General features: G+C 55.0%; 1 protein-coding gene across 5 annotated transcripts in view; it reads right to left on the bottom strand.

The window, feature by feature from the left end:
• Nucleotides 1–3,606: 3,606 nt before the first annotated feature.
• Nucleotides 3,607–14,036, bottom strand: part of Cntfr (ciliary neurotrophic factor receptor) — a 37,162-nt gene continuing 26,732 nt past the window's right edge. For all 5 annotated transcript variants that reach the window (XM_057791135.1, XM_057791133.1, XM_057791134.1 and 2 more), the window contains 6 exons: nt 9,505–9,622; nt 9,166–9,332; nt 7,973–8,136; nt 4,835–5,015; nt 4,347–4,515; nt 3,607–4,237 (listed from right to left, as the gene is read on the bottom strand). In XM_057791135.1, coding sequence (XP_057647118.1) covers nt 4,237; nt 4,347–4,515; nt 4,835–5,015; nt 7,973–8,136; nt 9,166–9,332; nt 9,505–9,622 — 800 coding nt within the window. In that variant the 3' untranslated portion in view covers nt 3,607–4,236. The remainder of the gene's footprint in view (nt 4,238–4,346; nt 4,516–4,834; nt 5,016–7,972; nt 8,137–9,165; nt 9,333–9,504; nt 9,623–14,036) is intronic.

Raw genomic sequence — 14,036 nt, 5'->3', positions numbered from 1 at the left:
AACTGTGCAAGTCCCAGGCAAACCAGGACCAGCTGGAGAGCTTATTTCTTTGACTCACTGTGTCTTCAGATCCGTCTCCTCAGCCCGGACCCATCAGGCCTCCTCCTTCTGACCAGTCCTTTCAACCACCATCTCCCAGAATGCACCGACCAGACAGCTAGCCCCCCTTCAAGCTGACCCTGTTACCCAGGCCTCTCACGCGGTTCACCCTCAGGTTAACCCCCCCAATACAGAGTGGCATTACCAGATAAGGTACCCCTTGCTGCTCTCCTCACACCTCCCTTCTCACCTGGAGAAGAGGTGGAAGTAGAGGGAATTACGCCCCGATCTTTCCTGCCAGGGCTCTAGCACTTAACTGTCAGAGATGTGACGTTCCTGAAAGTTAGGAGCGCTTGGCTGTGGGTACGGAGGGTAAAAAGACACACAGGTGCAGGACATACGGCTGGAATCTGGAGCCAAGCACTCTGTTTTCTCCTTGTGACAATGAGCTTCTTGAATCGCCTCATACAGAGGTAGTGAGCTCCCTACTCTCGACAGCTCTCAGGGTCCGGGGAAGTCCAGAAGGAGTCATGCCTAATAGTTACCTCTACCCTGGCTAGGGCAGGAGACACTGGATTTCTATGCTGATAGCCACTAGCCTCAGAACAGGAATGAAGGGCAGGCAGGTGGCCGAGAGGGGGCAGCAGAATCTAGGACAGACCCTGGCTCAGGTCAGAGAGGAGCAAAGGCCACAGACTAGGGTCTGGATGTGGGGCAGGAACTCAGAGGGAGGCCAAGGAAGAGAGACTGAGTCTGGGAAGAGGGCCAAGACTGAGATGGACATAGGGATGGAGATGATGGTAGAGAAAGACACTTATACACAGAGACGGGGATGGAGATAGGGATGGAGATGATGGTAGAGAAAGACACTTATACACAGAGACTGGGATGGAGATAGGAAGAGACAACCAGATAGGGTTGGAAGCAGAGGGAGATGGGGAGAAAGGCAAAGAGAAAAGAGAGGGAGCAGGCAGAGAGACCCTGGGAAAAGGAAGGAGTCTGAGGGCGAGAGATGAATAAAGAGGGAAAGGAATATTAAAGACAGAAGAGGAAAGACAGAGAGACGTACAGAGATACAAAGATTGGGACCGGGAGATAGAGAGAAGGCTCAGTAGGTAAGAATATGTACTGATCTTCCAGAGGACCTGAGTTCACTTCCCAGCATCCCTGCCAGGCAGCACACACTGCCTGTGACTCCAGCTCCAGGGATCTGACTCCACAGACGATCCTCCACATATATACACTTAATTAAAATAAAATAAATCTTTAAAGAATGGGACCAGTACAAACACTGATCCAGAGACAGGCATAGGACAGAGGGAGACAAATATAGAGAAAGGAGTCAGGTCAGGTCAGGTCAGAGAAGAGAGGAATAAAGGGGCTTGATGTTCTAAGCATACAACAGCCACACTGAGAGGAGGGATCAAGACACAGAGGGTACCCCACGCCCAGTGCACTTTGGGGGTGCAAACAGAACTAATGGACTGGAAGTCTGGGTTGCTGCTACCCAGGCTACAGATCTGAACCCCTGTTCCCCTGGCCCCTCAGAAATATTCTGATTCTTTGAGTTCTGTTCCAGCTCCAAGAACTGATGCTTGTCCTCATCCCAGGCTCTTGAGAACTGCCTCTGCAAAAGGCTGTGGAGAGATGGTGCTCAGGAAGGCAGCCAAGACCCTCCAAAGTGAATGTTCTCCGGGGTTTAGGGGTGAGGACCTGAAAGGAGGGATACCCATCACCAGAGTCAATGACACTAACCAGAAGGGCTTGGGACAAGGCTGATACCCCAGTTCTCCCAGCCACCAGCCTCTAAGGCTTTAGCAGGCCCCCTCTCCTCGTTCTGCCCCCTCCTTCCCAGGCCCAACATAATTGCTTTCCCATGTTGCTAATGGAGGCCAGATTGCTGATGCCCAAGCCCTGGGTGGGCGGTGGGTGGGTCAGGGCTGACCAAGGCTCTCAAGGCAGAAAGGCAGCACAAGTCAGAGACCCCCTAACTTCAGCCCACCCACCTTAAAGATAGGCAAAGTTCTAACACACTGCAGGAATATGATATTCTTGGCAAGGGAACTGGTAACCCCTGATCTCTCTAACCCTGCTGTTCTTGGCAAGGGAGCTGGTAACCCCTGACTTCTCTAAGCCTGCTGGACCTAGGATGCAGGCTCCAGCCTGAGCCACACCTCGCCAAGCCCAAACCAGCAGGCAGAGCTGGGAGTTCAGGGTGCAGATGCAGGTCCACAGTTACTTCTCAGGATGCCCACTCTGGGAGTCTCTTCCTGTGCCCAAGGAGGCACAGTTCTCATGGTTTGAAAAGTCACAGGTTAGCCAGGCATAGTGGCACACGCCTTTACTCCCAGCACTTGGAAGGCAGAGACAGGTGAACCTCTGTGAGTTTGAGGCCAGCCTGGTCTACATAAGTGAGTTCTAGGGCACCCAGAGCTGCATAGTGAGATCCTGTAACAGAAAAGCCACAGTTTGCCCTGAGTCAGGTCTTTTCTACCCACAAGTCTCCACTTGAAACTCTCTCTCCGCCAGCTTCTCTCCTTCACTCTGCAGTCCCGGCTCCGGGACTAAGTCGGTCTGGACCTTGTCTAGTCTAGCCTTGATGCACCAACACTCCAGGTTCTGGGATCTCCCTCCCAAGGCATGGCCTCACATGGGCCTGGTCTGAGAGGGTGGTGTTGTGCCGCCACCAGGAGGATTCTTGGTGGCATCTAGCGCCCACCTGCTATGGTGAGTGTGGGCTACAGTAACGCACTGGTGTATGGGGCTTTGATGACACCTCCCTTTACTCAAAGTACACAGAACAGCCTGGCTTTCAGGCTAGGACTCTGGCCTCTTCCCACTCTACCTCAAAAGTCTGTCAACCTAACTCTAGCCCTGGGTATTTCCAGCAAAGAAGCTCTGGTAAGGTGGCTTCTGTAAGAGAAATTGGGTCTCTCTCTACATAGTCCTGGTTGTCCTAGAACTCACTATGTAGACCAGACTAGCCTCAGACTCAGAGATCTTCCTGCCTCTGCCTCCTGGGTGCTAGGATTAGAAGAATGTGCCACCACATCTGGCTGGAATATAATCTAAATCTGAGGCTTAACCCCTGTATAATGCCAGTTCTGAAGCCCAGGTACAATTCCTATCCATGCTCCAGGAAGCCTCTGCCTTCAGGCTGCCTTCTTGCTTGGCCAGACCCAGGACATTGTGTTCTGAACCTCTGTAGCCTGGCTGAATCCCTGCTGATCCATCTGGACTATGCCCCTTATCTGGGCACTTCTAGAAGGAATCTCTGGGGATAATCCATAAGCCACCAGCCAGAACTTCAGCAGCCTCTACAAGTGACTGGTACCCAATGTGGGTCCAGCTTGCACTTGGGCCCTTTTCCCACAAGTTTGTCCTTGGATGCATGCACCAGGGAAGCCCAAGCCCTTAAGAAGCAGGGCACATGATTGTGGCCTGAAGGCTGAATCGTTTTCCACCTTCCCCAACCTGGCTTCTCTCTCCTTCCGTGCCTGCAGGGCAGAGGTCCTCGGAAGAGTGGTTCCCTCCCAAAGCGGTTCTGTTCCAAGGTCTCATGAAATGGTGACGTTTAATGAGAACCCCTACCCCCCACCCCTGTATATACATCTATAAAAAATTCAAATACAGCAAGTTACCATTGAGTCAGACTAGAAGGGACTGACAGGACATTAAATACTGGGGGGAGGAAAGGATCAATGGAGGACCGTACAAAACAGGGGCAGAGGTGGAGGGGACTGAAAAGTGTGGGCACTGGGGGGAGGGGGATGGCTGGGCCCCCCCAGTGTCAGGAGCTTATAATCTGATGGTGGCAACAGAGACCCTGGGACAGACAGGAGGCTGGGGCAGGAGAAAACTGTGGATATGGGGGGGGGCTCCCCGTAGGTCCCCCAAAGGCTCCTGGGAGTCGCTGGCGTTGGAGGGTCCAGCCCAAGGGGGGCAAGATGAGAGGGGTCTTTGGTGGGTGGGTTAGCTGCATGGTCCTCCTCCGTGGATAGAAAGGAGGGCCGGCTCGGTGTAGTGGGGCTAGGTGACGGCAGGCCCGGGCCTGCCGGGGTCTCTACAAATTGTGTCTGAAGAGAATGCAAAGGATCCTCCTGCCCGTGTGCAAAATAGAAGCCGGGGTCTGCAGGCTCAGCTCCGGCCTCCTGCTCCTCTGCAGGCGCTCTGGCATGTCCTCATGGGATGCCGGGCTCTGGGGAGACACGCGGGAGGCGGGGGGGGGGGGGGGGCTGTGAGGGCTGCGGCTGGGATGGAGGTCCCTAAGGCCGTCCCTTCCGGCCGCCCAGCCTCACTCCACCTACCAGATCAGGAGATTGTTGGTTGTGGCAGCAGCGGCAGCCAGGGCCAAAGTGACAGGGACACCGGTCAAGAAGGGTATGGAGGGTCCTCCGCCGCTGCCTAGCTCAACAGGGTCACAGATCTTCGTGGTGGGTGGGGGTGCCAAGGAGCTGGTGGTGCTGGTCGTGGTCTCTGGGGAGCATAGGGAAAACTCAGGGCCGGGCCAGGACTGGGTCCCACCCAGAGCTGGGGTTTCCTCAGGTCCATTGTCCCTGCTTCCTCAAATTAGTGTTGTCTTTCCCACCCATCCTGCTTCCCAAGGCACATACGCGACCACTGCACCCGATAACCCCCACCAAGGACATCCAGAGAACAAGACCCAGGAACACAGGTGTTGGGCAGATGAGTGTGTCTGTGACAGTCAGGGATGATGCGTCTCAGAGGCTGTGCTACGAGGAGGAGCTGGAGCAGGGTGTATGCAGAGGACAGGGCAGGGGGCAGGCAGGCTCACCGGGGGCCTGGGCTTCAGTGGTGAGATGTCGTGGCTCCTCTGTCCAGGGTGTGGCGTGAGCAGCCACGCTCCAGTCACTCCACGTCCCAATCTCGTTGTCCTTAGCTGCCACCTGGATGATGTACTCCTTCCCAGCATAGGCGTCTGTGATGGTGTGCGCTGTGCCGTCTGACAACTCCACCTGCAAGCCCGATCGCAGGATGGGGTAAGAAGAGACAACTTTGGGGTGACAAGTGAGTCACACATGCACACGTGCACACACACACACATACACACACATCAAAAGAAGCAAAGATACATCTGGGGAGGGGAACATGAATGGACCCCTGGAGGGAGTGAGGGCTTCCTGTGGGGAGAGGGGCCATAATGAGTGACCTTTCCTGTCTGTGGGAGAGTAAAGACATCTGGAAGAAGAACCTAGCTTAGAGGAGGGGACCTCAGGCTCCCAGAGTGACTTTGCTCAGTATCCGTGATGCTGTTGTCCAAGATGCCATGGTGCCAAGAGGAAGGCTAGTGGCGAGCAGTGTGCTGGTAGGCTGCCTCCTCTTGGGGAGCCACGGGGGAAGGGTCACAAGCACAGATACTGGAGAGATGCCTAAGATAAAATTTTGGCTCCATCTCTTGCTAACTTGGAGATCAAGCTACTCAGCCTCCATTGGCTTTGTGTCCCTATCCGTAAACTGATGTTTCTGACAGGTTTACCTCAGCGTTGTAATGAGGACTAAGCTATGAAGACACTGCCAATCAGACTTCAGCCGACACCGTCACTGTGGGTTTTAGGCAGAGCCAGTGTACCCACCACCCAGCCCCAGCAGGGCCTCTCCCAGGAAGGCTTCCACGTGTTATCACTCTGCCCTAGGGTGACAGGATTGCTGCTCCATCCCTTCCTGGAGGCATGGCATCATCACCCCACCCCCGTTTGCCGGCCTCATCCTCCTGGTCTCCCCTCGACTCTCCAGGGCGGCCTGCCTGTCCGGCGCCCCTCCCAGGCCCAGGCCGGGCTCTGGTTCATCTCAGCAGCACCCGCTGCCTCATTAAAGTGGCCTCGTAAACAGGGGCAGCCGGTGGGGGTGAAGGAGGGGGCTGCTCTGGGCCACGTCTGGCGTTAGGGCCTTTTGGTTCCCGTTCCAATATTCTCCACAGAAAAATAAGATCTAGGCCACCTGACGTGCTGGTCTGTGATATGCCTGCGTGTGTGTGCGCATGTGCATGTACGTGCACCTATCCACAGGCTGGCAGGCCCATGTAGAGCAGGAAGCCTCTGTGATCCTGATGCTGGAGACCCTGGGAAAGGTCAGGGTCAGGCTGAAATAGACTCAAGCCCAGACCCTGGCACAGTCAATCCCATTCCCAGCCCTGGAATGTGGGTGGGCACCAAAGGTCCTCCTCTGTCTATAAAGATCCCCTCTGGCTGATTAGCTCACCTCTCCTTTCTTCTTGGCCTATAGACCTCCCCAAAGACAAAGGAGAGAGCCAAGGTGGGTAGGTCACTGGTGTTCTCATGACATTATGCTTTTTGCCCATGATCTCTGGGCAGTGACAATCCTAGGCCTGGACCCTCCTTGAGATGCTGTCACTAACCCTTAACAGAAGAGCTCTTCAATTAACAGGAGCTGTCGCTTCCGCTCACTGGCCTCGAGACCCTCTCCTCAGTCGGCTGCAAATGTCAGATACTGATTAGGTGGAGTTAGGGCCACAGCAAGTGACAAAGGGACCCACACTGGGTTCCAGTTCTTGCCTTCCTCATCCGTGCTGACACAGCCTCTGCCTTACCTCCTGGTCCTTGTCTTATTTACATATTCCTAGGCTACATCATCCCCGAAAATCCAAGTGGTGTTTTTCTCTGCTCTCCTCTTGCAGACATACACCTGCTACTCCCCAAAACCAAGAACAGGGAAGATGTTCTACACAAAATTCAAGCTGAAAAGAGCCACAAATGTTCCAATGACTATGAGACATGGACTAGGGTACATGTGCCATAGGACATGATGTTCTCAGTGTAGAGCCGTGTTCTGCCCACAGTACAGGCCAATGTACGGTCCCTGGCATGTTGGTCCCACACATGTACGCAGTATGGTTCCTGCTGGGAGCCACGTGTGTGTGTGTGCATGTTCCCGTGTGTGTGGTGGGCAGGGTGCCAGGTCCACTGCAAGGCGTGTGCACTGCGACGCGCAGGGCTGCTGCCTGTAGCTCGTTAGCGGGGGAGGGGGCTTGTGAAACCAGACCCTGGTTATTAGCAATGCATTAGGCGCGGGCAGCTGGCCAGGCAGGAGGGACTCCGGACTCTGTCAGGGAGCACGTGAGAGTGTGAGTAGCCTTTGTGGGGGCCAGGCCTACAACCAGGACAGGCACCTAGGAATCAAATTACGAACTTTAAAGGCCAGACAGGAGAAACGCATAAGGAGATGGCACTGGAGTCTGGTGGGGGTTCAAGCTGACCCCAGCAGACAGGCTGGCTTGCCTCATACAACACTCCCAAATGGTCCTAGCTCAGAGCTCAAGGGCCACCCAGAGTACCCACAGCCAAATAGGCCCTGGGCTCTCGATATGAGAACAGCCAGAAGTCTTCACATCCCTGGCTGTTTCCTAGAGTTCTCCGTCACAGCTTGACCAATATCCAGACCATAGCCTCACCCGGATTGCCCCCTTGTCTACTGTTTGGTTCCCAGCCCAGGCTACTACTTGACCTATAACCTTAAACTGACCTTTAAACTAGGCCTAACTTTGGGGCCTGAATAGCCATCATGATCTAAACTCACCCCTAGACCAAATGTGACCACAGTGTCTGGTCCTAACCCCTTGGGTCCATCATAGACCCACTGTGGGATGGGAGGCACCTGGTCAGGGCTGACAGCCAGAGATTAGGAATAGGGGACATCAGGAACAGGCTAGGAGACCCCATGGCCTCCCTCTAAGCACGTCTTCCTTCCACTGGGAGCCCCGAGAGACACGTTCTGATGAGGACATCTCCCTCAGCTCCATTCACTTTCCCAAGCCTACCTGATCCCTTTCTCCCCGTGGCACGCCTCTTAGACCACCATTGGGTCCCTCACTGGCGCTGACACTCCCTGGGGCAGTCTCCTCTCTCACCCTACTGCACCCTCGGGCACCAGGATCTGGGCAAGGCCGGACACTCACATGCTGCCACTGGTCCAGGATGAGAGGCCGGTAGCGCAGGAAGAACTTGAGAGGAAAGGACTCGGGGTCAGGCCAGGTTGAGGGCGTCTGCCATGTCACCTCCAGCCGACGAGGGTTGCTGGGCACCGGTCGGGCTACCACGTTTTCTGGAGGATCGGGCTTCACTATTAAGGAGACATTGCTTCATTAGTGTGTTAATCCCTGGGAACAGCACCATACTGTCTACTCCAGCCACCGATCCACCATCTCTGTTGCCAACCATTGAGGCTGCCACAGCCGCCATCCCTCTTTCCCGTTGTCAGCTCTGGCAACCGCGATGAACAACCTCTAATTACCAGCTCTGACCTCCCCATCATCGCCCCTGGCTGTCGCTACAGTCGGTCACCGGCTCTTGGTACCAACATCCTACATTCCAACCAACCTCCATCACAACTCCATCCTCAGGCTGTCTAGGACGCCAAGGACAAAGCCGACACAACCCGTTACCTCTCTTGCCACCAGATCACCCTCTAACGCCAGAGCCCGACGGCTGTCCCTCAGTTTTTTCCTTTTCAGTTCTAAACTGAGATTGGACACCCTCATTAGGGTCTAGATTTGAGGATGATTTGTGGGTTAGAGATAAGCGGGGGTGTGATGGTGGCGGCGTCTGAGGACCCAGCTCGTACAGAACTAATCCGACTAAAGATCTGGCTGCGAGGCTTGTGGGGAAGACGGGGCAGAGGAAGGCAGGAGACAGTCTCAGAGACCAATAAAGGGTCTGACTGGGATGGGGTAGAGCAGGCAAAGCCTGTCTGGTACAGGGCAAGGGCAAGCAGAGGGTCTGGATGGGATAAGGGGTGGGTGAGGGCGGTGTCTGTCCCACTCCTGTCTCCTGTACTGACGCCTCATTTATCACAGACCGTAAGGAAGCCATTAGCATGGGGGGGGGGCTGCAGCTGCACAGGAGTCTGGCCCAGCCCTCCTCCCCCCCCCCCCCGTTGCATGTTCTTTGAGCCAGAGAGACAACGAAAAGAGCCGCTGGAGAGAGAGGTCTCCGCCCTGCGGGTAAGGCTAGCCACTCGTACGATCACAGGTGTTTATGAAGGCATGTCTTGCCGTTCTGCACATGTGAACATCCCCCCATGTTCACGTACACCTCTGACACACCTTCACATCCCAGAGTATGCAGCCCCCCACATCACCACCACACGCACCGATGGTGAACTCGTCGAAGGTGATGGCTGTGGTGTTGTGGCCCAAGGCATTGCTGACACTTATGGAGACCTTGTACTTGATGGTCGAGAACAGGTGCATGTAGCGAATGTGGCAGCGGTTCTTGAGGGCTGGGTCCTTCTCACAGACCATAATTTTGGAGCCATGCCTGGAAAGGAACGAGGCCCAGGTACTGTTACCAACATCAAGGGTCAGGTCGGGGCAGGCTGGGGGAAGGTGAAGTCCCAAGGTTGGGCTGGGGTCTTGGACTCGGGACATGAAGAGGAGAGGGAGAGGTCAAAGATCAGGGCTTGAACCGGGTCAAGAGCGCAGTTACTCACAGAACAGTCACATTGAAGGTATTGGGGATGTAGGTGGGGGTGGGCAGATGCCAGCTGCAGTAGAAGCCCTTGGGATAAGTGTTGGAGCGGCAGCTGAGCACAGGCTCTCGCGGTGGCACTAGGGGTGAGGAGACGGAGGTCAGGGCTTCCCCAAAGCCTCTAGTCCCCTGTACTAGTCTGGGGACAGGTGGGCCCCAGAGCCCCAGTGCTCCCCCCTTACCTATCATCGATGCCAAAGGTGGGGGGGGGCGCTGTCAGCAAGGGTCTGAGGCTTCCCAGGCCACAGAGAGCCAGATGTTTAATTAAAGAAAAACAAGGCTGTGTAGAGGACTCCCCCCCACACCTGCTCCATGGAGGCAGGAACTGGGGAGGGGGCAGCAGGGAGGGGATGGGGAGGGGAAGGGGGCTGTGAGTCCCAGCTCATCAATCACAGCACGGTGGCGATGTCTCTGGGACTTGTCCCCGCCCATGTCCCCTGTCATAAATGTGTTCACTTCCAAAGAAGCGCCCTGGACACTGAAGGGATCCGAGTGGTCCTCCAGGGTGACCTGTGCACCTTCTGGAGAAGAGACCCCTCCCTCGGGCTTCCCGTCTGCGGACTGCTTCAAGGACAGACTTGGTAGCTGCACAGGAGTATAAGCTGGCTAGCCACGAGCATGTCCACGTGTGTACATATCTGCATGTACCAGCACACGTGAGCACATTTCCCCAACATGAAGGAGTGACTGGTAACATAAAGCATCCAGGTTGCTCTTGTCATACACGGCCATATGTGAATATTTATGTGTACAAAGTGTCTGCTGGAAGACAGCGGCTGTTCCACCGGTGGGCTCCCCCCAGCTCCCGGCTCCAAATGTTCTGCCACCCTGAGAAAGGCTGTGACATGATCGGTGGCTGCCCTCAATTGGGAATAAGGAGATTCGGAGAGGACACATGGAAAACCAGAACTGAAATGCATCTCACAAAGGTATCACTCACCCACAAGACTACATTGGGGGAAGTTCTTTCTGTGTTGTCTGTGTTTTTTTGCTGCTGTGAGCATTTAGCCCAGGCATTGGGCAAGGCGTGAGGACAGGCGGCTCAAGTTCCTGGAAGGAGGCAGCCTCTGTGATCTGACCCAGGCAAAGAATGTCTGTCTGTGGCCCCAGGGACACTGACACCTCCCTTCTGTGCCTCTCCCCTCCCCGCCTCCTGCCTGACAGGTGGACAGGAAATGGGAGGGGTAACTCAACAGGCCAGGGACAGTGAAGCGGAGTAGTGTCTACGTCTGTAGGCTGGCTGCAGTGACCCTCAGGGAGCTGAGGTTTCCACAGTGAGTGTCCATGAATTGGGGTGACTTCCTGCACACATGTAGTATGCGAAGTCTGTGTGAAGATGTGGATGAAGAGTCTGAGACACAAGCCTGGGAGTGCAAACCCGCCTGGGCAGGAGGAGATGAAGAGCAGGAAGGGCACCAGGTGGAGACACAGTGGGCAGAGCAGGGGAGAGCACACAGAGGCCTTGCATCTGCCCACCACCGTTCCCGGTTCACCCTTCCCGGGGAACCTGCCTGTCGTATGTTGATCTCACATCATCCCGTTTGCCTGTGGTGTTCCTGCCCTCTCTGCCCCAGGGGTATAGAATGCTGCACGGGGGTGGCCAAGGACACAGGAAGTGCCTTCTGGGGGCCTGTGGGCCAGGCCAGAGTTGGCAGCAGGCTCGAGGAGGAAAGGACATTCTGAGGTCGCTGAGAAACCTCCACTCCCCGCTCCTGCTGCCGCCCCCCCCTTACCCCCAGCTTCAAAGGAGAAGAGCGCTGAGGAGGGGGGGTGAAGCTGCAGAGTCAGCGCCCCGCTGCCTGCCCGGGGTGTGGAGGGCAGAGTAGGCCATGGCACTGGACTCACGGCCCCCTCCCCTGGACAGGTCACAGGGGGTAGGGGCCGACCAGGGGTTTGGTCTGTCATCTGGCTACTCCTGCCTGGCCCAGGGCCCTGAGAAGAGGAGGATTTGGGTTCCCTGACAGGGACCAGGTTTCTCAGAGGGAAAAGGAGGAAAGAAAAACAAAGAAAAGGAAGAAAAGGAGTTGACTTGCTGCAGCTGGAGCCCAGCTGAGGGGCCGGGTAGGCGGGGATGGGGGTGCCGAGAGAGACCAAGTGAGAGGCTGTGGGACAGTGTGGGACTGGGAGGCCCTGTTGCTGAGTGTAAGCTCGGGAAACCTGTTTTTAAGTCCCTGTGGCTGCGAGGTTGTGTAAAGTGGACGCTGTGTGGGACAAGCTGACTTGGGGTGAGACTGTTGGCCAGAGGCTGTCTACGAGGGCAAGGATTGGTATCTTATGTCCCCAGTGTGTCATTGTGCCTGAAACACAGCCAGCTAGCTACACTGTAGATGTGATGAAGCTTAAGTCTGAGTGCTTTTTTTCCCCTGGAGACAGGTCTCACGTAACCCTGACTGGCCTAGAACTCACTCTGTAGACCAGGCTGGCCTCAAACTCAAGAGATCCACTGGCCTCTGCGTCCGAGTGTTGGGCTTAAAGATGTGTGCCACTACACCTGGTTCTGTGTGTACTTTTCAAACCAAGGGTCTGAGAAGATACCCTGAGTTCCCAGGAAGTCCACAGATGGGCTGGACCTGACATGAGAGTATGTCAGGGAGGTTGAGCAAACTCTTCCACACACAGGACAGCGTCCACCTGGGTGTGCAGTATGCTCTTAGATGCGTAGGCAGCCTAAGTCTCCCTTAGGGGGGGTGACTGAGATGCCGAAGTGACTGTGTCAGCTGGGACAGTGTCTGAGTCCCATACAGGGCCGTGTGCGTGTGCATGTGTGCGTGTGCCTCTGCTGGCCTGGGGTTTGTTTGTTTTCCTTCTAATTGGCTTGTTTTTCCATGTCCGGCCCACCAAACCGCATGTTTTTCCTCTCATCTAGCCAGCCCGCCTGGGCTGGAGCCCCCAGCACGCATGAGGTCTGCCCGCTGGCCTAGAGAGGAGGAGAGGCAGGCTGCCCACACCCTGAGCCAGGCCAGATCAGGCCAGGGTGGGGCGCACTGACCCTTCCACTGCAGCCCTGCCCACACCACACCCACACTCCTCCTGCCTGGCATTCAAAGCTCATGGCCTGTCTTAACCTTTGCTTGTGGGATCTCTTGAGGTACCCCAAGTTCTGGACTCCCAAACACCCCCTCCTTCCTCCCACGCACTTCTCCCTGACATCTCTAACCACAGTCCCGTGAGCTACTCTTTCCTTCCCAGCCAAACAGAGCTGGGGGCAGCGGTGCCGAACCAGGAGCTTCTCTCTGATGACTCTCGGTGGGAGGGGCCGAACAAGAAACTGTCCATTTAAAAATTATTTTAATCTCTGGTTTGTTTTAGCTTAAGATCGGAATGATAGGCAGTGTCCAGTAAACAAAAAAAAAGATGCTCCTAAAAGGAACATTGTGATCCCATTTCCTAACACATCCGCAGGCTCTGCCTTGCTGCTGTGTGAGGGGTTCACCTGCCGGAAGGGCAGTGGTCAGGAACAGAGCTGCCTGGTGAGGGAGTCCTCCACCAGAGTATCGCCATGACCAAGTCCCTTTGGAGACTTGGGAATAAAGATCGCATATGTTTAGGATAAACATTCAATAATAATTCTAGGTCTGAAGGACCCACAAACCACCGGTAGTGTCGCCATGCCCTTGGGGCATTGGCGAGAACGCCTGGATACTGAGCGTTGCCAAACTCTGCCTCTTGTCATTACACAGTGACCGAGATGATCGTAACTAATATCCCGTTCCTCTAGACGGAAATAAGGCAATGAGAGATAACTACCTGTTACAGATGTTACAACCGGTTCATTCCAGCCCTCCCCCGAGGGGTAAGGGCATGGGAAATCGAAATGGTCTGGACCCTGGTCACAGTAAAGATGCTGTGGCCATGCCCTGTTGGTGAAGACTATGGATGTGACTTCAAAACTCAGTTTCCTCCAAAGGCCTCTCAAAGATTACAGCACCAGAAATCGAGTTAAGGGCTACCAGACACAAGTCATTACCACCAGTCTTCTGCATCATTTGGGGAGCCAAACTGAGAGTGGGCAACTGGGGAGGACGACAAACAGCCTCCCTCCAGTGTAAGGGCCGGAGCTAATCTCATTTCCACTGTTGCTTTGTGCTAAACCAAGGAAGCTCTGGTTGCGCTGGCCCTGCATTTCTCCATAAGGACAACAGGGGCCACTCCATCTTTGGCTCACACTTAAAACAGCAGGCCTGAATGTCATCTCTTCAGAGAAAACAGTTTGAAAAGGTTTCTTTCCAGCCGCCGGGCAGTAGCTGCACACACCTTTAATCCTGAAGGGACTCTAGACCAACTGAGTACATGGCTCTGGCAGACCCTGCCCTTCTCCTCAATTCCCTCTGCCTTGCTAAAAACTGTTAGATTACACTCTGAAGCTAGCCCCTGAGGTCCATTCCCTTATTTGGACAAGATTCATCTATCAAAGTACTAGAGTCTAGCAATCAGAAGCCCCCTTTGGCTCACTTAATTAACATGCCCAATGAAAATTAAACACCTCATCCTAAC

Source organism: Chionomys nivalis, chromosome 16 (assembly GCF_950005125.1).
Source record: "Chionomys nivalis chromosome 16, mChiNiv1.1, whole genome shotgun sequence".
NCBI classification, from domain to species: Eukaryota; Metazoa; Chordata; class Mammalia; order Rodentia; family Cricetidae; genus Chionomys; species Chionomys nivalis.
Note: the sequence above shows the minus strand (reverse complement) of the source record. Positions and strands in the feature narration are given on the sequence as shown.